Source organism: Triticum aestivum, chromosome 4B, assembly GCF_018294505.1.
Source record: "Triticum aestivum cultivar Chinese Spring chromosome 4B, IWGSC CS RefSeq v2.1, whole genome shotgun sequence".
Lineage (NCBI taxonomy): Eukaryota > Viridiplantae > Streptophyta > Magnoliopsida > Poales > Poaceae > Triticum > Triticum aestivum.
In genome coordinates, this window is record NC_057804.1 from 518,459,747 (window position 1) to 518,482,111 (window position 22,365).

Here is a 22,365-nt window from a genome sequence, read left to right on the forward strand (position 1 = left end):
ACCGGCGCCGCCAGCGCCGGCCGAATACGGGCTAGAATTTCTTTCGAATTGCCGCACACCTTCATCCCTGCCCTCCGGATTGGGGCCACACTGTCCAAGTTGACCACTCTACCGCCGCTGCAGCACTTCGCCTGTCGTTGTCCACCGAAGACCCGCACATGCAGAAGCAAAACACCACTAGAACCAACCTCCCCGCGGCTGCAAATCGCAGATCGCCCTCCCAGCCGTACCAAGGAACGCCAGGAGCCGCACACTGCAGCAGTCAAGCCAACTCAGGCAGAAGCCCGTGCCACGGCCCTGCGGCCCAGATCGGGCCCATCCGGCCCGCGCCACCACCTCCATCTTCCACGACCGCGACCTGGAGCAGGCATCCGAGGACGCAACATACTCGGCTGCTGCAAGGCAGCCACTCCTGGCCGAGCTCGCCCCGCCACCCGCTTGTCCCGCGCTGTCACCTCCCGGAGGATCCACTGCGCCGCGACCATCTCCTCCCGCGAGCCCCTGGCGCCTCCTCCTCTCCGCCGCGCGCCATTACGTACGTCGTGCGCCATTAGATCCGTCACGCGCCGCCCAGATGACGCCTCTCCCCGCACGAGGGAGGCTCGTCGGGGCGCGTCGACCGTGCCCGCCGCCTTCGCGCCTCCCCCCCCCCCCCCTCTGCCCGCGCGTGCAACCCGAGAGGGGGAGTCGCAAACTACAACTTCGTTTCAATTTGTACTATTAAGATGCTACTCAACAGGCGAGTACCAGGGGAGATGACATGACTCGCCTAGTACATACATAATTATTGGCATCATTTTCATTTCAATACTAAGACTGCACGTCAGGATCTTTCTAATAATATTATTTATGAACTAATTTTCTGCAAGTTTCAGTCACAAAAACTTACTAACTTATTCCATCAGTATTAAGTTTAATTACATGTAACTTGAAATACGTAACGCTATTGCCCGCCTTTTTATTTGCATTATAATATTCCACATCAGAAAATTTTCATACTAACCTTATGAATAAAAGCTTTTGATATGCCTCTGCTCCTCTTTCAATCGCTTAGAACAACAACAGTTATCTCCTTTTTCTCTTACATGATACATGATTGCTGGTCTAACAGGCGCGTACAAGAACAGAGACAGTAGTAGAAGAACTAGACGGAGACGGAATGAATCATTTTTGCACAGCTCTACTACTCCCTCCCTTATTAAATATAAGTCTTTTTAGATATTCTAATATGGACTATATACGAAGCAAAATGAATGAATCTGCACTCTAAACTATGTTTATATACATCCGTATGTCGTCCATGTTGAAATCTCTAAAAAAAGACTTATATTTAAAAACAGGGATATATGAGTACATTACTTCGTGCATCCAATGTATATCTAATATCTTTCCCGCAAAAGAAATGTATATCTAATATCTGTAACCACCAATCCGAGCCCACACGAACAACTATATAATTTCCACATTTACGAAGGCATTACAGACATATAGAGACGGTAATTGCCTTTGAGCTATACTAAGGAAATAGGCCATATACACAACCATCTTTCTAAATCATGACGCGGATAGACGACCCACGATCTGCGTGCCCCCGTCCTTGTATGCTACAAATTTCCTTTCTATTGCCGACAACGCAACACCAAAGCTTCACAACATGTGCTATCTTGCAAAGGAGCTTCGCAACATGCGCCATGTTGCAAGTGGAGCCGCAACGCGTGATCGTGCCGATCCAACTGCTCGCGACTAGGCCGATTTTGCAAAAGATCAGTTGGCCGACACATAGTGTGTGCCTTCCCTCGGGGCTAATGATTGACCTTTGGTAGCTTACACCATTTAAGGACATGGACACACTGGCCTCTCCTCACGCATGCTCGACATGGCTTCCCACCTCACCTCTGCATCTCTAGCTACGCTACTCACGGCCGGCATGGCCACCGTCCTTTTTGCCTCTGCCGCCCACGGCGTGGGCACGCAGGGTGCCCCCAGACATCTCCACTTCTACATGCACGACTCCAGCACCGGCCCCAAACCCACCACCGTTCTAATCGCCAACGGGACCGGCCAGCCGCTGAAGGGCTCCGGCGGCAGCGCCCGGTTCGGTGACACAATGGTCATGGACGACCGCCTCACGGAGGGCCCTACGCCGGCCTCGAGAGTCGTCGGGCGTGCCCAGGGATTCTACGTGACAGCATCACAGGGCGATCCCGCAGTGCTCCTCACCATGAACGTCCTGCTCGCCGACGGGCCTTACAACGGGAGTTCGCTGGCCGTGGTGGGCCGCAACAACGTCATGATGCCGGAGCGGGAGCTGGCGGTGGTTGGCGGGACCGGAGTTTTCAGGATGGCGACAGGGTATGTGCTCTGGAAAACTGCGAGCTGGAGTGGGGGGAGCGCCGTCCTCGAGCTGGATGCCTTTGTCTACGTGAGCCCGGCGGCCGCCGGTGCATGAAAAGACACATGGTTTGCGGGGTTGCAGCCTCTTTCTTCAGTGTGTTGAGAATAACATGCTCGTTGCATTGCTTGTAGTTACCATCGATATGTGTGTAGTTTGTGTCCTACTACTATTTCTTTTCCAAAAGGAGGATAAACCCCGGGGCTGTTCGTGCCCTACTGTACTTCACTGTGCTGAAATCAATCTTGTCACTTTCACTTTCTTAGAGTCACACTCACATCATATCTACTTGAACTTTGCATCACTGTCTTTGTATTGGGCAATGATCTTGGTGTCCTAACTGATTGGGGAAGAGGGTGGATGAGTACAGCAACTCACCAAAAGCAGCAAAAGGCGATCAGAGTCAATGCTTCACTGCGATGTGCTCACTTCACAGACGATAATGCCCAAAGGATAGACAGAGAAGCTCTGCAACACCATGGAACAGCATTAGTTGCCAAGAAAAGGAGGTCTCTTCCAGCCACAAATACCGCGCGTCGTCTCCGCCTGGGGCGCGAGTAAGCACCCGAATGTTCTTTAGTTTCAGGTTTACATCCTCACGTTAAGTCAGAAAAATACCGCTCGTCATTTCGACTATTGTCTTCTCAGGCTGAATCCAAGGCTGAGAGCAGATTGCGTCGGAACAAAAACTCACACGCTCTGTGCAGATTGCGTCCTTTCTCAGGGTACAGAACCATGGTGTCGGCTGAAGCGTCAACGACAGCATCTATGTTTGCCTTTGCTAGATGAGACCCCTGCAGTCAGCCGGTCAGGACGAGGACCAGATCAGCATATGAAGTGTGATCGACGGGATTCCCTAGAAATAATGGGAACTTAACCATAGAAGAAACCAAAAGCAAGGAACCTCCCACTTACCATCTGAGGTCACGAGTGTATTGGCATCAAGTCTCCGCATTACTTCTAGCCCAGTCATATGACCCGAGACCGAGACGCATGGAACCGAAGAGCATCTTGCTGAAGACAAACGAGATGCAGACTGATACTGATAATGGTAAGCTGCCGTCAGGTCGAGTAGGACCTACAAACACATAACGGGCCGATATTTCAAATTAAAGTGGAAAGCTAAAATTCACATACCAAGGATTTCAACAAATGAACCAGATGCATCAGGTTGGAGATTCAGCTTTACCAGCTATCAAGAGCAATGAATAATTTACTGCAAATTTCAATTTTAAAGAACAACATAAAGGATGGTTGAAACTCTTTTCCAGTAAGTGCACACACTGTTTTGCACATGCAGGCATACTTTTGTGTGGGTGTAGTGCCCTGTTAGTTGTAACTGGTTTTCCTTTCTTTGTTGGGGTGAGGGTGGGAGAGTGGCTTCCAAAACTTTCTTTTCTGTCTCCTAGCCAATAATTATGACACCACGGACCATCAACAAAGCCTTTCTCCTTCAGTGCAACATGATATGTCTTAACATGCCTTGCATCTTTATTATCCGGACATGCAGGTACGGGAAATACAATTCATCAAGTTCTGCTACTGTTTCACTAGTGGAATTATTCGTAACAGAAACACGAAGGTGTAAACCTAAAGCAAGAAGGTTGGGCAAATCAGCAATAAAGAGAAGGTATGTCAAGTCAGTGCCCAAAAGATAAGAAGATAATAATTAAATTATTTCAGTACACCAATTGCACAACTTGATGTTAAAAGTTAAAACCGGTCCAAAATTTCTATGGGGTTAACTTCAAGATTTCACAGTGAGTAACAGAACAATAAAAAGCAAGTTTGTTTTGTTTCACAAAGAATACCGAGTATTTATCTCCAGTAGTATTGAACTGAGTCGACATGTCAAAACAAGAATCACAAATATGTACAATATATCCACTAATCTAGTAGTCGATAAAAAATAAATCACTGGACAACATATCCACTAATCTAGAAACTCAACCCTACAAACATTCACCAGTAACATATTGTATACCATGTATAAGCAGTTAAGGAATGCAAGTTGCGAGCAGATTATGCTTTATAAGACCAAAAAAAAGCATCACCATGGATTAAATGTGTAACCAACACACCGTATTTGCTCCACTTGAGCAGAAGGGAAAACTCTAAAAATATGGCAAGTGCATATTCATCATTACACCAGTGCTTTGCAGTTGATATAGTTCAATACTTTGTCCTGCTTGATTGATGTTTGATACTAGAAACGATGTAAAGAAATGCTGATGTTTGAGCAAACCTGGTAGAGGACAACTATCATAGGTTTGACACAGGCATACAAGAACTTGATGTCCAATACTTTAAATCTCTGTTCCATTTTCATTTTTCAATCGCTAAGCATAGAAGCCTATAGCACTGAAGTTTCATCCTGAACAGAGTATCTGAGGGTCAGCTTATGGATTGCATATGCCACCTATGTCCAATGGCCAAAGTTTAATCCTGAACAGAGTATTTGAGGGTCCGCTTATTGCGATAAGCTAGCTTACAGCATACATTTTGATTTAGTTCTCCAGTTGTTCAAATTTTATAGACGTCTTCGTGCTCAAAAAGCAAGGATCCTGTGCATGGTGAAGCTCGGACAACAATTTATTTCTCTTATGATCCAGGAAATTAAACAACAAGGATGACAAATAAGAAAACCGTAAGTATCCTACATCTGTGATGCATGTCTCATAGGATCAATCGGCCACACTTGCATATCTTTCTTGTTGAAGAATTCCTTTTCGTGCCCCTCCTTTCCACACGCAAATTCCGTATCACTTGGGTGCAAAACCTTAGACCCATCTGTACAAAAAGCACACCTGCTTCTGAAGCGGCACAACGGCTTTTCTGTCGACATAAATAGGGAAGGACATACAGAGAATTAGCTAGGGCTGATCAAATTGCATATATATACAGCACGGTTAGCTGGTATGGTTGATTATGTACCTAAGATGGTGCATGTTTGAACATTTGGTCTGCGGGTCCACTCATTGAAGCGTAGCTCGGCAAAGAAGTGTTGCAACTCATCATCAGCGCCAGCATTCCTCCGGCGCGCCAAGAAACCGACGTGGTACCAGAAACGTTCCCTGAAACTGATACCAGTGGCCTTCATCTCCGTTGTCAGCTCGGCGGGATACTCGAAGTCGACGCCCTGCGTCAAGCCAGTACTAGCACATGATGCACATCCAAGAGGATCGAAACCAAAGATTATAGAATTGGGAAGCCGCTAGGGGTCCCCTGAGTTGTTGGGAGTACCTACCGGGTTTTTGGAGTTGTAGTGTTTGAGGGCGCAGCGGACAAGCTTACAAACGGCGGCGGAGTCAGCCTCGCTGTCGATCAAAACAAAAAGTAAACATGATCCTTTCATTCATTCGTTATTCGACACAATTCTTTAAATAACTATATGTGCATGAAAGAAGAAATTAGGTATTCCCTCCATTCACAAATATAAGATGTTCCACTGCTCCCTCTGGTCGAAATTAATTGACGTACTCTATTGGATCGGAGGGAGTAGTTTTTTTCTGAATCAGATGTATATAGAGACATTTTAGTGTGCTTATTAACTCATTTCGGTCTATATGTAGTCCATACTGAAATATCTTTTTTTCTAAATTGGATGTATATACACATTAGTGTATTTGTTAACTCATTTCAATCCGTATGTAGTCATACTGAAATATCTAAAACATTTTATATTTGTGAATGGAGGGAGTAGCTAAACTAGCTGGGGATGGGGTAATGAGCGTGTAGGTAGGATGAACGTACTCTTGTAACAACGTGGGGCGGCCAGCATTTCCTCTGGCCATGAGTTCTTGGAAGCTTACTGGATCGTATCCGTCTAACCGAGCTAGCTCCTGGTTTGTCATAAGGCGGGTGCACTCCTTTATGGTAGGAGAGCGGTGGGCGCGTGCGCCATGATCAACCTCGCCCGCGGCACCGGCAGCCGACGAGAGGAAGGACCCCATCGACCGATTCTGAGTCTGCAGATCGATCGGATCGGGCACGCGTTAGGGAGAGAGGCCCAAAGGCTGGATCTAGAGGATCAATCAGCAGATCAGAGGAAATAGCAGGATATTGACCGACCAATCCACTCACGGATACCCTGAATTAAGAGTTGGCTACAAGTAGCTAGGGTTTACACTTGGGGAAAGGAGAAGATAAGACCTCTTCCAATGCATGGGTGCTAAGATGAGGGGCGAAGTATCAAGTGAAAACTCTTGATCAGTAAAAACTGAAAATTTTCATCCTAGCCCATCGGATCGAGGACGTACAGCAGGGATTGGAGGTGGGAATATGACCATCCACTTAACAATTGTTTTACACATAACCCCCCCTGCTTACGTTCTGTCTTGTGAAAATTTTAGCGAACAAGAAAAAAAAACGAATCTCGACCCAGGCGAGGGCGAGACTTGGCGGCGGCGACTGGACTGCGACTTGGAGGCCGACGCCGCTCCCCTAGCGACGGCCACTCGGAGGCCACGATGGAGGCACGACGCGACCGCGATGCCCCAGGCGATCTGGCGCGCGCTGGCGGCGGCACCGACGGTATCCCCACCCAACGGCGACGAGACGGCCACCGAGATGACCCTGGCCACGGCGATGTCCACGACCCAGCGACCTGGCGCTGGCCCAGGCGAGGGAGACCCAGTGGCGGCGGCGCTGCCTCCATGCGACGGCGACCCGGCCCCTCTGAAGCTGTTGTTTTGCTGTAGATTAAAATCGTTGGTGTTCTTGCTGTAGCCGACTGAATGGGATGCACAGATAAGATAAATCTTTGTTGTTTTGCTTCACCTGAAGTGAAAGTGAAAGTGGGTGTTCAAAAAACACGTGAGTCGATCTACATATAGAAACATTTGCTCTTGCTACTGCTGTTGTTTTGCTATGCACGTCGATTTGGACGTACATTCACGTATGAACATGTTGCTACATACTGAAATATTTAGATGTACACACAACAGCTTCAAATATACAAGAAATATTTGCTCTTTTGCTACTGCTGTACATACTGAATTTGCAGATATACAGAATGAACGTGAATTGGCTGCAGAAATATTCCCTTGTTAAAAGTGAGGCATGTACTGGTGATTTAACATCTTTTGTCTTGCTAATTTCAGAATTCCGTAAGCCACATGTGCTAAAACCAACAGGACGCAACGTTAACGAATGAACCTCTTGTGCCTTATTATCCTGTCTAAGTGTAACTCTTTTTAGTAAAAGCGAACAGTTGCCAGCCAAAAGATAGCAGCAGGAGGAGTAGGCAGGGGGGTCATTGTAAGCTCAATGCCCTCTGTTATCTACAAACCTTTCCCACACTTGACATAAGCAGGCGATGATTTCAACATCACTTGTACACAGTAAACTGGAGCAAACAACTTGCCATGCGAAATAATATTCTTGCATCACGAAACAAAATTCCACTCTGGCCATTTTGATGAATCTTCAGACATAAATATTCAGAAATACAATATTCAAACATAAATATTCAACAGAACTACAATATTTGGAAATAAAATAATAATCTCCTAGGAAATATAATAGGAAAGTTCATGTAAAATCCCTCCAAAACATGAGCTTCAATGCAAACTTGTCGTTTCGAAATGCATCTTGGAGTTGGAACAAGACCTGCAGTTTGACATAAACAGATAAGTTTGTGTCTGTGTATACATTTTTGAAAGAAAAATAAATTGTATGGTCATGAAAAGTACCAGTAGTTTTCTTAGTTATTGTTGGGGCAATTACGGCTATCATGGAAGCCAACTTACTTACACTTCTTGCACGTTCTAGGCACTTTCTTTTTTTGTCCACCAACATTTTTCTTCCCCTCTCCATCCTTATTTTGCTTCCCTTCTACATCCTTATTTTGATGCCCACCCTTGTCTAAGTGCCCCTTAATTCTTTTGCATCTCCCTTTTGTATGGACATCTGTTGGTGGATGAATTTCAACTTGATTAGGCATAGTACAACCAATATATGCCTCAAACTCATCTTGTCTACTAGGATGATTGGCAACAACCCTTTCAGAAACATTTCTTTTCATGTCAATGAGAATGTTTCTTATTGCTTCCAATTCTTCAGGAGAGTGTTCAGCCAACCTAATTGTATCATCCACTGCTTGGTGTATCTCAGAAATCATTTTTCGCTTTGCCAAATCTAAGGAACTACTTTCATTCTCTTCAAGCAAGTTGTCGTAGCTATCATATAGTACCCTCCTGTTAACCGTTTTCTTCCACCTATCTAGAATAAAATGGCTAGGTAGCTCATTCATCTTTGCACCTCTCAAAAAAACAATGATATGTCGGCATGGAATTCCACGTGTCTGAAATAACATGCAAGAGCAATGACCACTCATGGATGCTGTGTTGAATTGAACTTCTCGAGACTTCGAAGAGCGGTCACCACCTATAACCGTGGTTCTCACGTCACCTTCCTGTGATATGCTTTCAATCAAGCAATGATCTCTAGCTGCACGCACCTCCTTCTGAAAATATTTGAAAACCTCATGGGTGAAGACCAGACTAGCATGCTTCTCAATCTCCCAAGATGTAATCAATGGAGGCATAGAATTGAGGCACTCGTGGTCAGCCTTGAGTTCATTCTGACGTTGTTCTTCTAGGGCTGTACCAATCCTAATCCAAAACTCCACCAAAGCATGTTTGTAGCCAATAAAGTGATTGAAAAACGAGTTAGCACTCTCCGACCTTGAAGTGGTTCTTAGAGTCTCACCCAAAAAAACACCTCTGAAGTAGGCTGGTATCCATGATTCACGAAGTTCGTATCTCCTGGCAAACCATGTGTTTTCCCCAAGCCCAAATTCAGAAATCAACGAAGACCATTTTGCCTCAAATTCAGCTGGGTTTTCAGAGCCCCATACACATGAGTTAATTGTACTATAGAAATGTTCATCCTCTCTCAATGGAGGGCCAACCTTTTCTGAAAGCTTTCTCATTATGTGCCACATGCATAACCTATGGATAGTGTTTGGCATTATATGTTCAATTGCAGCCTTCATGCTTTGGTCTTCATCAGTTACTATAAGCCTTGGTGCTGCCCCATCCATTGCTTTCAAGAACGTTTCAAATACCCATTCATATGACTCTATCTTCTCATCTACAATCAAGGCGGCACCATAAAAAACAGATCCCATGTGGTGGTTTATTCCTGTGAATGGGCAAAAAATCATGTTGTACTGGTTGGTGCTATATGTAGAGTCAAAGGATACCATTTCTCCAAACAAAGCATAATTCTTTCTACAAAAAGCATCAGCCCAAAATACATGTGTCAGACAGTTTTTATCATCAAGAACATACTCAAAGAAGAACCCCGGGTTGATTTTCTTCCTCTTCCTGAGGTTGTCAATGAACATTTGAGCATCTGAATCCTTGAAAGTACTTCTCATGTCACGATGATAATTTTGCAGGTCTCTTTTTGTGCACCCCACAAACTGAAATCCGCCCTCACCAGCACGAAGCAACCGAAACGCCCCAGATGTACCAATGCTAGCTGCGTGACATGTGAATAGTGTGCCCTTGGCCTTTTCACTGACTTTTCTGTTAGACTTGATTAAATGTTGCTTACTAGGTGTGACAAAATCATGGGTGTGTTCTTCATGAAAATCTGATACCGAGTATTTGCCATCCTTTGTACGCTTCACGGTTATCATGGCCTCACAACCACATCTAGTGATCTTTCTTGCATGTGTTCTTTTCTTCTCTCCATTCAAATTCGTCCTGGGTTCATCCACCTTCTCTGTTCGGAATCCTAATTTTGAACAAAGGAAACGCCTCCAGACCATCACATTATCTACAGTCTTCTTCTGTCCAATTCGAACTGAAAATCCAACATTGTGTGCATAAGCCTTGTAAAACTCCTCGACCGCTTCCATACTATCAAATGTCATTCCTACAGCTGGCTTCAAGTTCTCATCGCAGTTGGGTGTACATGATGAACTCTAAAAATTACAACACCCATTAGTCATACAAGTTAGTAATTGTTAAAGGCATTTGAATTAAGTTGTATGACACTCACACAAACTGGGATGTCCGTGGCTCTTTTTTTGGGTGTCCGGAAGCTATCCAAATTGATGGGGGGAGGATGTATTTCTATATCATGGCGTACTCCTTCATCGCAATTATGGTTTTGAAAAACCAAATCACCACCAAGCTAACAAAAGTAACCATGGCATTAGCATGATCAGTTCGTATCAATGGAGAAAGAAAATAAACCATCAAAAAAATCATTGCTTACCGCGGAGGCCGGCAGAGGACTCGCGCTGCTGGACGACGCCGCCAGAGGGTGTGGAATCACGGTTGACGGAGTGATCGCGCTGCTGGACGGGGCCAACGGCGGGCGGGGGATCATGGCAGCCAGAGCGCTCGCACTGCTGGACAGTGCCAACGGAGGACGGGGGATCATGGCCGCTGTAGCGCTTGTGCTGCTGGACGGGGCCAACGGAGGACGGGGGATCATGGCCGCCGGAGCGCTCAGGGCCGGCAATGGGCTGATGACCACGGGCGGCGGAGCGCTCACGCTGCTGGACGGTGCCGACGAAGGACTGCCATTGGTGTACATGGCCGATGGAGGACGAGGAAGAGGGCTCAAGGACTGAGCCGCTGGAGAGCTAGGGCACATGGCGTTCTGCACATGACGAGGCTTCATGGCGGCCGCCAAGTCGCAATCCAGGCGCCGCCGCCAAGTCTCACCCTCGCCTGGGTTGAGATTTGTTTTGCTTTTTTTTTCTTGTTCGCTAAAATTTTCACAAGACAGAACGTAAGCAGGGGGTTATGTGTAAAACAATTGTTAAGTGGATGGTCATATTCCCACCTCCAATCCCTGCTGTACGTCCTCGATCCGATGGGCTAGGATGAAAGTTTTCAGTTTTTACTGATCAAGAGTTTTCACTTGATACTTCGCCCAAGATGAGGTGCTAAGCATATTAAATGACTTAGCAACCAAACTTCACAATGCATGGGTTCTTAGCTTTCTGTTGCTAAGACCTCTCTCAATGCATTGGTGCTAAAGTGGGGTGCTAAGTGCATTAAAATGCTTAGCAACTAATGTCCCCAATGCATTGGTGCTTAGGTTTTGTAGCCAAGCCTTCTCTATTTAATTGTTTAGTAATAAAACTCCTTCATGTATTGGTTGGTAGTCTTTTTGTCTAGGTTCACGTGCTTAGCATTGGTTCTTGTTGGGGTCACTATAATCCTCTCTCTCCTCTTTAATTGCTTTGCCACATCATTTTTCTGTCTATGTAGCATCCTTAGCACCTGTACATCGTGGAGCACTGGGAAGGGCCTAAGCTCTCCTCATTTAATTTGTTGTAGGATCTTTAGTAGTATGTAAACGTTGTGGCCTGGTGTGTCTTTTGATCCGTATGATACACACAATAGTCATTCTGTTCGTGTGCGAAAGAAACCATGGACTGTAACATTTAATTAGATAGGTGATGTGCAAAAGAAATCATGGACTGTAGTTCTATGACTGAATATTGAAAGAATCTGAGACTAGGCCATGTGGTTCAAAACTTCAGATGACATACTACAGAATCTCCATGATCCATTGTTCAGACTATCAATTACCTATGGTTCAGAACACATCTAATTAACTTTGGTTCAGTCTATCAACTAGAGAAACTCATCTAAGCATGGAGCCATGGACAGGTCACGGGAGAGAGCGAGCACGAGGTGAAACAGAATACAAAATGACAGCAAAATCTCGTCTAATTATTCAGATGTCTGAGTAGCCGGAGGATCTGCCGGCGGCAACGTACTGAACTTGTGGCGCCGCGCTGGTGTCCCTAACACCATCCCTTGGCGGCCGTCCATGGGGGCTGGAGGGTTAGCCAGAGCTGGGCTTCCACGATCAAACAGGATGATCGCTGAGAGGCGATTGAGGGGTGTGGCGGCGGCGCAGGGTGAGACGAAGTGGCTGCGCGCCTGCGCCAAGGCGGCGGCACGGGGCGAGGAGGAACAGCAGGCCTGGTCGTTCGCGGGGAGAAGAAGGGGAAAGGAGCAGCGCTGCACACGGGATCGTATTAACTGCGTTCTGCCTAGGTTTGTGCGCCTGGCTTCGTTTCTTCGTGGGGTTACCGATCTGCTCTCTCTCCTTTTTAATTACGGAAATGTTAACGCCCACACGTGTGGGCATTAGCCAACTCACCCACACGTCTCCATCACCGTCCAGTAACTTCTGCACGAATCTTGGCACGAATTAGCTGATTTTGTATGCCACGTAGGACAACTCGTGTGTGTGGTGCGTGAGAGAGGTCGCTCACACATCCGTTTTACCATACGGAGTGGCCGGTGTGTGGGCGTTCAGCAGTTCGCGCCACACGCCACTTTGCACACGCACACAAGGGCTAGTGTGTGGGCATTTGCCATCTCGCCCACACGTCCGTCTCCTCTCCCACACCCAAGCTGCTAGTTGCCATGTGTTTTCGCAGCGCACATGGCAACTGCCCCTAGTGTGCTTTATAAGCAGGTGGCAACTCTCTTTTTTTACCCGAGTTGCCATGTGTTTTTGCAGGGTACACGGCAACTGCCTAGTGTGCACGTAAGCAGATGGCAACTCTCTTTTACCGAGTTGCCATGTGTTTTTGCATGGTACATGGCAACTGCCCCAACGTGCACGTACATGGCAACTGCCCTAACGTGCACGTAAGCAGATGGCAACTCTTCCTTTTTACATGGCAACTGCCCTAGCATGCTTGCGAGCACATGACAACTCTCTCAACTGCCTAGTGTTAGTATGTGGCAACTCCTAAAATTATGAAATCATGGCAACTACATTAGATCAGACCATACATGGCAACTGCAGTTGAGCAACCATGGCAACTGCAGTTGTCCGACATGGCAACCGTAGTTCAGCGACATGGCAACTGCAGTTAAACGAACATGGACGAGGGTCTGGACCATGGCAACTGCGGGCGCACGGTGGGCGTCACGCGTGGCGTGCGGGACCAGGAGGGTACGAGGCCTGACATACGGGCGTGTGGGCGTTATCAACTTCGCCCACACACACGCATGTGAGAGGGTTCGGGAGGGAAAAAAAGAGGTGTGTGGGCATTAGTTGTTTTGCCCACACGTAGATGTGTGGGGTGGTTGCTGTCCATGACACACGAGGCGTGTGGCACAACTACCCGATACACCACACGTGTGGCAGTTATCGGGACCCTTTAATTAACATGCCACGTCTGATTTTTGCCTATGTGGCAGGCTTAGCATCTTTACAGGGTGGAGCATTGGGAGGGGCCTAAAGCCGATCCACCGGATGCGGCTGGGTTTAATAGCTTGTTGGTGCCAGCAATCACGGAGCCTATGAATGTCTCTGTCTATCGCTGTTTTTTTTAAGAAACGTCTATCGCTGGCTTGGCGTGGTCGATGAGAGAGCCCGTGATCGCCACTTTCGAGAGAGAATATTTTGACAAGTGGGACACTCGTAAAGGTAGAGAGAGGGTTCTGTGGCGTTTGACCAGTCAACATAGCAAAAGGCAGTGACCATATAATCACCTCAAATCGTACTCCCTCTGTTTTTATTTACTCTGCATATTAGAGTTGACTGAAGTCAAACTTTGTAAAGTTTGACCAAGTTTATTGAAAATAATATAGATATTTATCATAATAAATCTATACGATGTGAAAGTATATTCAATAATAAATCTAATATTGTTGATTTATTATTGTATATCTAAATATTTTTGTTTATAAACTTGGTCAAAGTTTGTAAAGCTTGACTTTGACCAAAACTAATATGCGAACTAAATAAAAACGGAGAGAGTATATAGTGATCTTATTGACCGTATTCTTAAGTACAACAACCAAAGTGAGCTTTCGACACAAATTCAATGACCATGGATGAATTTTACTCTACTTTGGGCGTCCATCAATTTAGCGCACCGGTTCGCCTCTTCTCAAGTCCAACTGTCGAATTCTTCAGTTTCGTCCAAGTAGGCAAAGTGCAGGCTTGATGTAGGTCCTGACGGTCACTCCTCCTAGAAGACGATCATTGTCCTCAAGGATCTTTTGGGGAAACCAAGAAAGAATGGCCTGGTTAAAAAATTCAGGAAAAGTATGTTTGATGAAGTTGGCATCCTCCCAGGTAGGTTCAGCTAGAGACATGTTGAGCAACTGAGTAACCAGAGCAGGTGGTTTAGGAACAACTTTTTTCAGAGGAATGCACTGAGGGCATCTCAAAACGTCATGCCGCAAAACAGACACATGTTTCCTCCGTGGACGAGCCGTCCATGGATATGGATACGGGAGTTGGCCATCCAATGTCGTGTCCCAAACGTCCGCCAAGTTCGACCCCATCCGAATACATTTGAAGTGAAAATGTTGATCAAAATAGCAATATGATAACCAAATAAAAGTGCATACATATGCAATGTTCGAAACCCAAAAAAAATGGCGGGTGTTCGTAAGTTTTTATATGTGCCCAGTCACAAAAGTGCCAGTTCGGCAGTGTCGTGGTTCTAAATCTGACAGTAGAGTGGGGGGTAGGTATGGAGAGGCAAGGTCCTAGCTATGGAGAGGTTGTAAACACAAGAGATGTACGAGTTCAGGCCCTTCTCGGAGGAAGTAACAGCCCTACGTCTCGGAGCCTGGAGGCGGTCGAGTGGATTATGTGTATATGAATTACAGGGGTGCAAACCCTTTACACTGAGGTGGGGGTGGCTTATATAGTGCCTGCCAGACCCCTCCGGCCCTCAGTAATGCGGGGTTTAAAGTACATTAAGTCTGGGGCGTTACTGGTAACGCCCCACATAAAGTGTCTTAAATACCATAAAGTCTACTTAACTACAGACCGTTGCGGTACAGAGTGCTTCTTGACCTTCTGGTGGTCGAGTGAGTCTTCATGGTCGAGTCCTTCAAGTCTGTCGAGTGACATCCTCCTTGGTCGACTGGAAGGTAGTCTCTTCTAAGGGTGTCCTTGGGTAGGGTACTTAGATCAGGTCTATGACCCTACCCTAGGTACATGACTCCATCATTAGCCCCCGAATGGATTGAGGCTTGAGTGAAGAAGGAGTTGATGTTGTTTCCGACTTGCTTCTGCGTGCTGGATATGCGTTGCCTTGGATCAATAATCTCTTTGTTGATAATCAGCAACTTTTCTTCAGTCGACTCGATCCATTCTTTCCTTTCGTCGAGTGACCTTTTGAACTTAACAATTTTCGAGCGACGGGTCGCAGGAAATCTCGCGCCTGACAGATTGTTCTGCCGTTCGCGGATTCTGCGGGATACGAAATTTGGAGAAGCGCGCGAAGCGGGGCAGACCGCGGCGCTCGGATGGGATAGGGCATAGACGCCTCGATTCTCATGCCACCTTTTTCGCCACGTATCGCGTACGCGCGACTGTTTCGGGATGTGATTGGATCTCTCGGGCCCACCTGTCATCCACTCGGAAGTGATCTTATAAAGGCGCCCGGCGAGGAACTTTGAACAGTACCTCTCCATTCTCTCTCTCGCTGCCCTCCCTGCCTCCGCCCACTGCGCCCGCTCCTGCCCCTGCGCAACCGCTCCTCGTGCTCTTCGCCGGTAGCCATGGTGAAGGAGAAGACAGCGGCGTTGGAACACGCGAAGAAGGCGTCGGCGACGGGGAAGGCGAAGGGGAGATCCACCAGTCGGGGCGGGTCGTCGTCCAGATCTCGTCTGCCGAACGGCTGGGTCCAAGGAGATTGGATCCGGTCGACCATCACGGAGAAGGATCTCCTCGACATGGCCAACGACGGTCTGATCCCCCACGGAGCAGCAAGGCTCCCGGGAAACGAGTGGCAACCCCAGCCGGAAGAGGGTGAGTGTGTCCTTCTGGCTACCCACGTCGACCGCGGGTTTTCTTTGCCGCCGAGTATTTTCTTCCGTGGTTTCTTGAACTTCTTTGGAGCGCAACTCCACCACTTCACTCCGAACTCTATCGCCTACCTTGCCGCATTTGTGTCCATGTGTGAGAATTTTCTGGGTTGCCGACCGCACTGGGGCCTGTTCAAGCATATATTCACGTGTCGCTCTCAGACCGTGAAGAAGGCGAGTCCAGATGACGACAAAACCAAAGTTATCCAGATATGTGGAGGTCTGGGGATCCAGATGAGGAACAAGAGCACCTTCCCAGCCATGACGTTTCCCGAGTCGGTAAGAGGCTGGTAGTCGACCTGGTTCTACTGCCAGAATGAATCGACGCCGGGGCAGTCGAGTGGACTCCCTCAGTTTACCATGGACTGAGCCAACAAACCCTCCTCTCTGAAGGTGATTCCGGAGGAGAAAGCCGACGTGAAGATGCTGATGGAGCGGGTAGTCCAGTTGGTTCGGGAGGGAGTGACGGGTATGGATCTCCTGGAGGTTTTTCTTAGGCGGCGTATCCAGCCTCTTCAGTTCCGGAGCCATTGCATGTGGTTGTACTGCGGGACCGAAGATGAGACTCGGATCAATCCAGAAGTAGTCGACGATGCCACGCTGGAAAGGTGGATGGCCGCGGTCACTGGGAACAAGGATAACCCTCGTGGAGCCAGGAGGATTCCTCCACTCGACCATCGCAGCATTCCAGACAAGGTATGCCCACTCTACCTCCAATTGTCTTCTTGCCATACTTATTTCCGTTTTCTCTGCAAATTGGGCGATTGATCTTTGTCTTGATGTCTAACAGGCCCTCACCGAACTGTACTCGATGCCCAATGGAGCACAGACTCCGACTGAAGAGGGAGAAGCGAGCGGGGGCGAGAGCCAGGAGGAGTGGGACTCGGATGCTGCTGAAGATGATGATGATGATGATGACGATGAGGAGGAAGAAGAAGAGGAGGAGGAGGAGGTCGCACCACCGTGCTTGGAAAGGCGGTCGAAGCTTGCCCATGACCCTGCGACTGAACGAGGTAAGGGGGTTGCGACTGTCGCGCAGTCGACCAAGCGCCCTCGGACCACTTCTCCGGTGCCGACTGAAAAGGCTCCGAAGCAGTCCAGGGTGGCACCGTCGAAGCCGACCAAGGTCCTGCCGAAGATGAAGGTGTCCATCCCCACCATATCAGGGTAAACATGTTGCTTGAGTCTTCTTGTTTTGTGCGAGCTTTATCTTTGATTGACACTTGAGTTAGCCGACTGATTTTTTGGAATTGCAGTGCTGCTACTTCCGATACCTCAGCCAGGGCTGACGATCATGAGATGGAGGATGCCGCAACCTCAAAACCTGGTACCACTCTCTTAATTCTGTTTTTAGTCGATTGACTCTTCGTCTCTAATTCTGATTCTTTTCTGTAGCTCCATCCAACGTCGTTATCACCCTTCCTGATGATGACGACAACGAGGAACCGCTGAAGCACAGGAGAAGCAGGAAAGCGTCTGCCAGCAGGATGGCTTAGGATGTGACGGCACCCGAGACTCTGGTTGCGGAGGAAGAGAACACCACTCGGCACACCGTATCCTTCGCGGTGCCGCTGACGAGTGCTCATCCCGCGTCGTCGAGTGCCGCACAGCTTTCGCTCTTCTCGACCCACTACGTCCCAGAGGACCAAGCCGGTGCCGCAAAGGAAGCGATACGCCAAGCGAGAGTCATGATGGAGCAGGTGAAGGCCATCCGGGAGGCAAGCCAGGCAGCTTATGACGCCAACTCTGCCCTTCAAAGCAATGTTCAGGTCAGTCGATCATCGCCTGTTCTGTTAGGATATGCTATCTGAAAGTCTTTCTTTTCGGAATCCATAGTAGTCACCCACTGGGTGTGTCGATTGAAACTCCGGTTTAGCGGGGGCACGCTGAGTGCACCCGCTGGGTGTAGTCCCCAAGGCTATGGTTGACTGCTGGCAGTCGACCATAGGCTTTAGAAGTTAAATCCTTCCGTCAGTCGACCAGGTTGAAATGATTTCCCAAACCGGTGGGGGCACGCTGAGTGCACCCACTGGGTGTAGTCCCCGAGACTGTGGTCGACTGCTTGCAGTCGATTACAGTCTAAAGAATACGTCTCGTTTTTTTTGGGTCGATTGGTCAACTCTATCTTTATAGAACTAGTGGGGGCACGCTGAGTGCACCCACTGGGTGTAGTCCCCGAGACTACGGTCGAATGTTTGTATTCGGCTGTAGTCTTAGAAACGCATGATTTTCGCTTATCCACTCGGAAGTGAATTATCTTTGACATTTTGTCGATTGGTTCTTCGCAGAAATCCTGCGACCTTGCGGCTCGTTATACTAAACTGGAGAACAAGCACATCCAGCTTGAGCTGGATCTGAAGCTGGTCCAAGAGAATCTGACGAAGGCGAAGGAGGAGACCAAAGGTATGTTCGGTGAGACCTCGACGACTACTTTTGTCCTTCATCTGTTTCAAAATCTGACCTTCATCTGCTTTACAGGCAAGGTGAAGAAGGCCCAAAAGAAGAAAGATCTTGAACTAGCTGAGAAGACCAAACTTGCTGAGTTAGCCTCGATCACCAAGCTCGAAGAAGAAAATACTAATCTGAAAGCTGCTCTTGAGATTGCCAACAAGGAGGTTAGTCGACTGAAGAACGACAAGGCTGCTCTGAATGACAAGGCCAGTCAATTGGCTGGGAAGAAGAATGATCTGGAGGCCTTTCTGAGTGGACTTGCCAAGAAGTTGTTCCTCATGCTCGAAGGTAATCTTTTGCGTTGAACAGTTATTTTTACAGTGATCTTTCCATTCGACCATCGCCTTGACTCAGTGATTGTACTTGCAGAATTTTGCCAAAACTTTGAAGAGGAAACTAGTCGGCTAGAACCAAACCTGGACCCCATCAACTCTCCGGTGAACGATGAAGTTGCCATGAATGTGTTCCGACTTGAGTCTCGCATTGCTGCTGTCGTTGACTATCTTGCAAGGCTGAAAGTCGCCACTTCCCGCATTGACACCACGCTCTGGCCCAGGGAGACACTCTAGAACGACCTCGAGTCTCTGATGGCTCAACTAAACACAGTTCCTGGTCGAGTGCAGGAGTGGAAAAAGTCCTCTGCTAGGTGTGGCGCAGATGTTGCTCTGTGTCTGGCTCGAGTCCACTGCAAGGATGCGCGAGAAGACAAGCTGGCGGCCCTTCGGGTGGCCAACACCAAGAAACATGACTTCAGGTCCTTCATGGAGACCTTCATCGCTGCTGCCACTCGGATCGCGGATGGAATTAATCTTGATGAGTTTGTTGCACCTTCCAGCCCTCCACAGGAGGGGTAAAAAACTTCTTTGAGCTCGACACTTTAAATTTGCCTCGGTATGCCGAGTGATTTTGTAATCGATAAACCTTAACAGGCTTAATGCCTGAGCACTTTCGGTTCCCTTAAGTATCCATCTGAACTTGGATTCGACGTTTGAATACGCTTGTTTTTGTCTTGACATGTCTTTTGCAGGTTTAAAAGCAGGGTGCTTACTGCAGTCGACTTTCTCTTCAATTCACTTAGGCGAGCACTGGGCTGCGGCTAAGCCCCCGAGTGAGAGGTTTGCTCTTCACTCGGTAGGATTTTTATATCTTAGGCGAGCGCTGGGCTGCAGCTAAGCCCCCGAGTGGGAGGTATGCTCCTCACTCGGCAGGATTTTTATATCTTAGGCGAGCGCTGGGCTGTAGCTAAGCCCCCGAGTGAGAGGTTTGCTCTTCACTCGGTAGGATTTTTATAACTTAGGCGAGCACTGGGCTGCAGCTAAGCCCCCGAGTGGGAGGTCTGCTCCACACTCGGCAGGATTTTTATAACTTAGGCGAGCACAGGGCTGCAGCTAAGCCCCCGAGTGGGAGGTCTGCTCTTCACTCGGTAGGATTTTCACATTGTACTTGTGGCGTAGCTCAGAGGAGAGGGACACAGTCGACCTGCACCTCGTCCTCCTTACGACCGCACATTGTACTTGTGGCGTAGCTCGGAGGAGAGGGTCGCAGTCGACCTGCACCTCGTCTTCCTTACGACCGCACATTGTACTTGTGGCGTAGCTCAGAGGAGAGGGTCGCAGTCGACCTGCACCTCGTCCTCCTTGCGAGTGCACGTTGTATTTGTGGCATAGCTTAGAGGAGAGGGTCGCAGTCGACCTGCACCTCGTCCTCCTTGCGAGCGCACGTTGTATTTGTGTCGTAGCTCAGAGGAGAGGGTCGCAGTCGACCTGCACCTCGTCCTCCTTGCGAGCGCATATTGTATTTGTGGCGTAGCTCAGATGAGAGGGTCGCAGTTGACCTGCACCTCGTCCTCCTTGCGAGCGCACGTTGTATTTGTGGCGTAGCTCAGAGGAGAGGGTCGCGGTCGACCTGTACCTCGTCCTCCTTGCGAGCGCACGTTGTATTTGTGGCGTAGCTCAGAGGAGAGGGTCGCAGTCGACCTGCACCTCGTCCTCTTTGCGAGCGCACGTTGTACTTGTACTTAGGCGAGTGTTTAGACTGCAGCTAAGCCCCCGAGTGGGAGTCTGGCTCGCCACTCGGTAGGATTTTATTCGAACTTAGGCGAGTACTTGGACTGCAGCTAAGCCTCCGAGTGGGAGTCTGGCTCGCCACTCGGTAGGATTTTATTCAAACTTAGGCGAGCACTGGGCTGCAGCTAAGCCCCCGAGTGGGAGTCTGGCTCGCCACTCGGTAGGATTTTATTCGAACTTAGGCGAGTACTTGGACTGCAGCTAAGCCTCCGAGTGAAAGTCTGGCTTATCACTCGATAGGATTTTATTGAAACTTAGGCGAAACGGATTTGCAGCTAAGCCCCCGAGTGGGAGGCTGGCTCATCGCTCGGTAAGGATTTTTTTACAAACTTAGGTGAAACGGATTCGCGGCTAAGTCACCCACTGAGGGGGAAATTTTTACTGAACAAATAAAAGTGACAAAAATCGTTGGGGAAATTATGACACTATTATCTTGCAAAACATGGACTACGGAAGTACTTTTATTACAACTCATCCGAGTGATAAACTTAAGTGTAGAATGGGCGGAGTAGTTCCGCGTTCCAAGCTCGGGGCTCGTCGATATTGTGTTTGACATTGTAGAGACGGTACGCCCCGTTGTGGAGGACTTTGGTGATGATGAAGGGTCCTTCCCAAGAAGGAGCAAGCTTGTGTTGTTTCTGCTGATCCACTCGAAGAACCAAATCTCCTTCCTGGAAGGCTCGACTCTTCACGCTTCTGGCGTGGAAGCGATGCAAGTCTTGTTGGTAGATGGTCGATCGGATCAGAGCCATCTCCCTTTCTTCCTCTAAGAGGTCGACTGCGTCCTGTCGCGCTTGTTCAGCTTCTGCTTCGTTGTAGAGTTCAATTCGAGGAGCATTCTGGAGAAGATCACTCGGCAAGACTGCTTCAGCTCCATAGACCAAGAAGAATGGAGTTCTCCCGGTCGACCGATTAGGCGTGGTCCGCAGTCCCTAAAGCACCGAGGGAAGTTCGTCGACCCATGCTCCAGCCGCATGTTTGAGATCACGCATCAGTCGGGGTTTCAACCCTTTGAGGATCAGGCCATTGGCTCGCTCTGCTTGTCCATTTGACTGCGGATGGGCGACTGAATCATAGTCGACTCGTGTGCCTTGAGAGTTGCAGAAATCCCTGAATTCCTCTGAGTCAAAGTTCGACCCATTATCTATAATGATGTTGTGCGGGACTCCATATCTGAATATCAGTTCCCTGATGAAGCTAATAGCAGTACCGGCGTCAAGGTTCTTGATGGGTTTAGCCTTAATCCACTTGGTGAACTTGTCGACTGCCACCAGTACATGCGTGAAACCGCTTCGACCTATTCTCAAGGGGCCGACCATATCCAACCCCCATACTGCGAAGGGCCAGATGAGTGGAATGGTCTTCAGAGCTGATGCGGGCTTGTGTGACATATTTGAGTAGAACTGACATCCTTCGCACTTGTCCACTATTTCCTTTGCCATATCATTCGCCTTTGGCCAGTAAAATCCGACTCGGTATGCTTTGGCCACGATGGTCCGAGAGGACGCATGATGACCACAGGTCCCCGAGTGGATGTCATCAAGAATGATTCGACCTTCTTATGGCGTTATGCACTTCTGACCGACTCCAGTCGTGCTCTCTCTATACAACTGTCCTTTGATTACGG

General features: G+C 48.2%; 3 protein-coding genes across 4 annotated transcripts; 1 reads left to right on the forward strand and 2 right to left on the reverse strand.

Annotated features, from left to right (window-relative positions):
* The first annotated feature begins 1,871 nt into the window (after positions 1 to 1,871).
* On the forward strand, positions 1,872 to 2,686 carry LOC123093037 (pterocarpan synthase 1-like). The gene has a single exon (XM_044514913.1). It carries the CDS (start codon positions 1,877 to 1,879, stop codon positions 2,447 to 2,449), a length of 573 nt encoding a protein of 190 aa, XP_044370848.1. The 5' UTR covers positions 1,872 to 1,876; the 3' UTR covers positions 2,450 to 2,686.
* LOC123093036 (uncharacterized) lies at positions 2,627 to 7,296 on the reverse strand. Of its 2 annotated transcripts, XM_044514912.1 has the most exons (6): positions 6,464 to 7,296; positions 6,146 to 6,360; positions 5,640 to 5,709; positions 5,327 to 5,531; positions 3,308 to 5,227; positions 2,627 to 3,186 (listed from the first exon to the last, which is right to left on the reverse strand). In XM_044514912.1, the coding sequence occupies exons 2-5, from the start codon at positions 6,343 to 6,345 to the stop codon at positions 5,049 to 5,051; spliced, it is 654 nt and encodes a 217-aa protein (XP_044370847.1). In that variant the 5' UTR covers positions 6,346 to 6,360; positions 6,464 to 7,296; the 3' UTR covers positions 2,627 to 3,186; positions 3,308 to 5,048. The 2 variants fall into 2 exon arrangements, with proteins under 2 accessions (XP_044370847.1, XP_044370846.1); XM_044514911.1 differs by having other exon boundaries at positions 6,146 to 7,293.
* A 799-nt stretch (positions 7,297 to 8,095) lies between these two features.
* Positions 8,096 to 10,535, reverse strand: LOC123095087 (protein FAR1-RELATED SEQUENCE 5-like). Its single transcript, XM_044516915.1, has 2 exons — positions 10,406 to 10,535; positions 8,096 to 10,328 (listed from the first exon to the last, which is right to left on the reverse strand). The coding sequence occupies exon 2, from the start codon at positions 10,275 to 10,277 to the stop codon at positions 8,139 to 8,141; it is 2,139 nt and encodes a 712-aa protein (XP_044372850.1). The 5' UTR covers positions 10,278 to 10,328; positions 10,406 to 10,535; the 3' UTR covers positions 8,096 to 8,138.
* Between the last annotated feature and the right edge of the window lie 11,830 nt (positions 10,536 to 22,365).

Coding starts and splice junctions, on each gene's coding strand:
- LOC123093037 (XM_044514913.1), top strand. CDS start 1,877: ATGGCTTCCCACCTCACCTCTGCATCTCTAGCTACGCTACTCACGGCC.
- LOC123095087 (XM_044516915.1), bottom strand. CDS start 10,277: ATGACATTTGATAGTATGGAAGCGGTCGAGGAGTTTTACAAGGCTTAT.
- LOC123093036 (XM_044514912.1), bottom strand. CDS start 6,345: ATGGGGTCCTTCCTCTCGTCGGCTGCCGGTGCCGCGGGCGAGGTTGAT. Junction 5,532..5,639: donor ACTACAACTCCAAAAACCCG/GTAGGTACTCCC, acceptor GGCTTGACGCAG/GGCGTCGACTTCGAGTATCC. Junction 5,228..5,326: donor TCAAACATGCACCATCTTAG/GTACATAATCAA, acceptor TTATGTCGACAG/AAAAGCCGTTGTGCCGCTTC.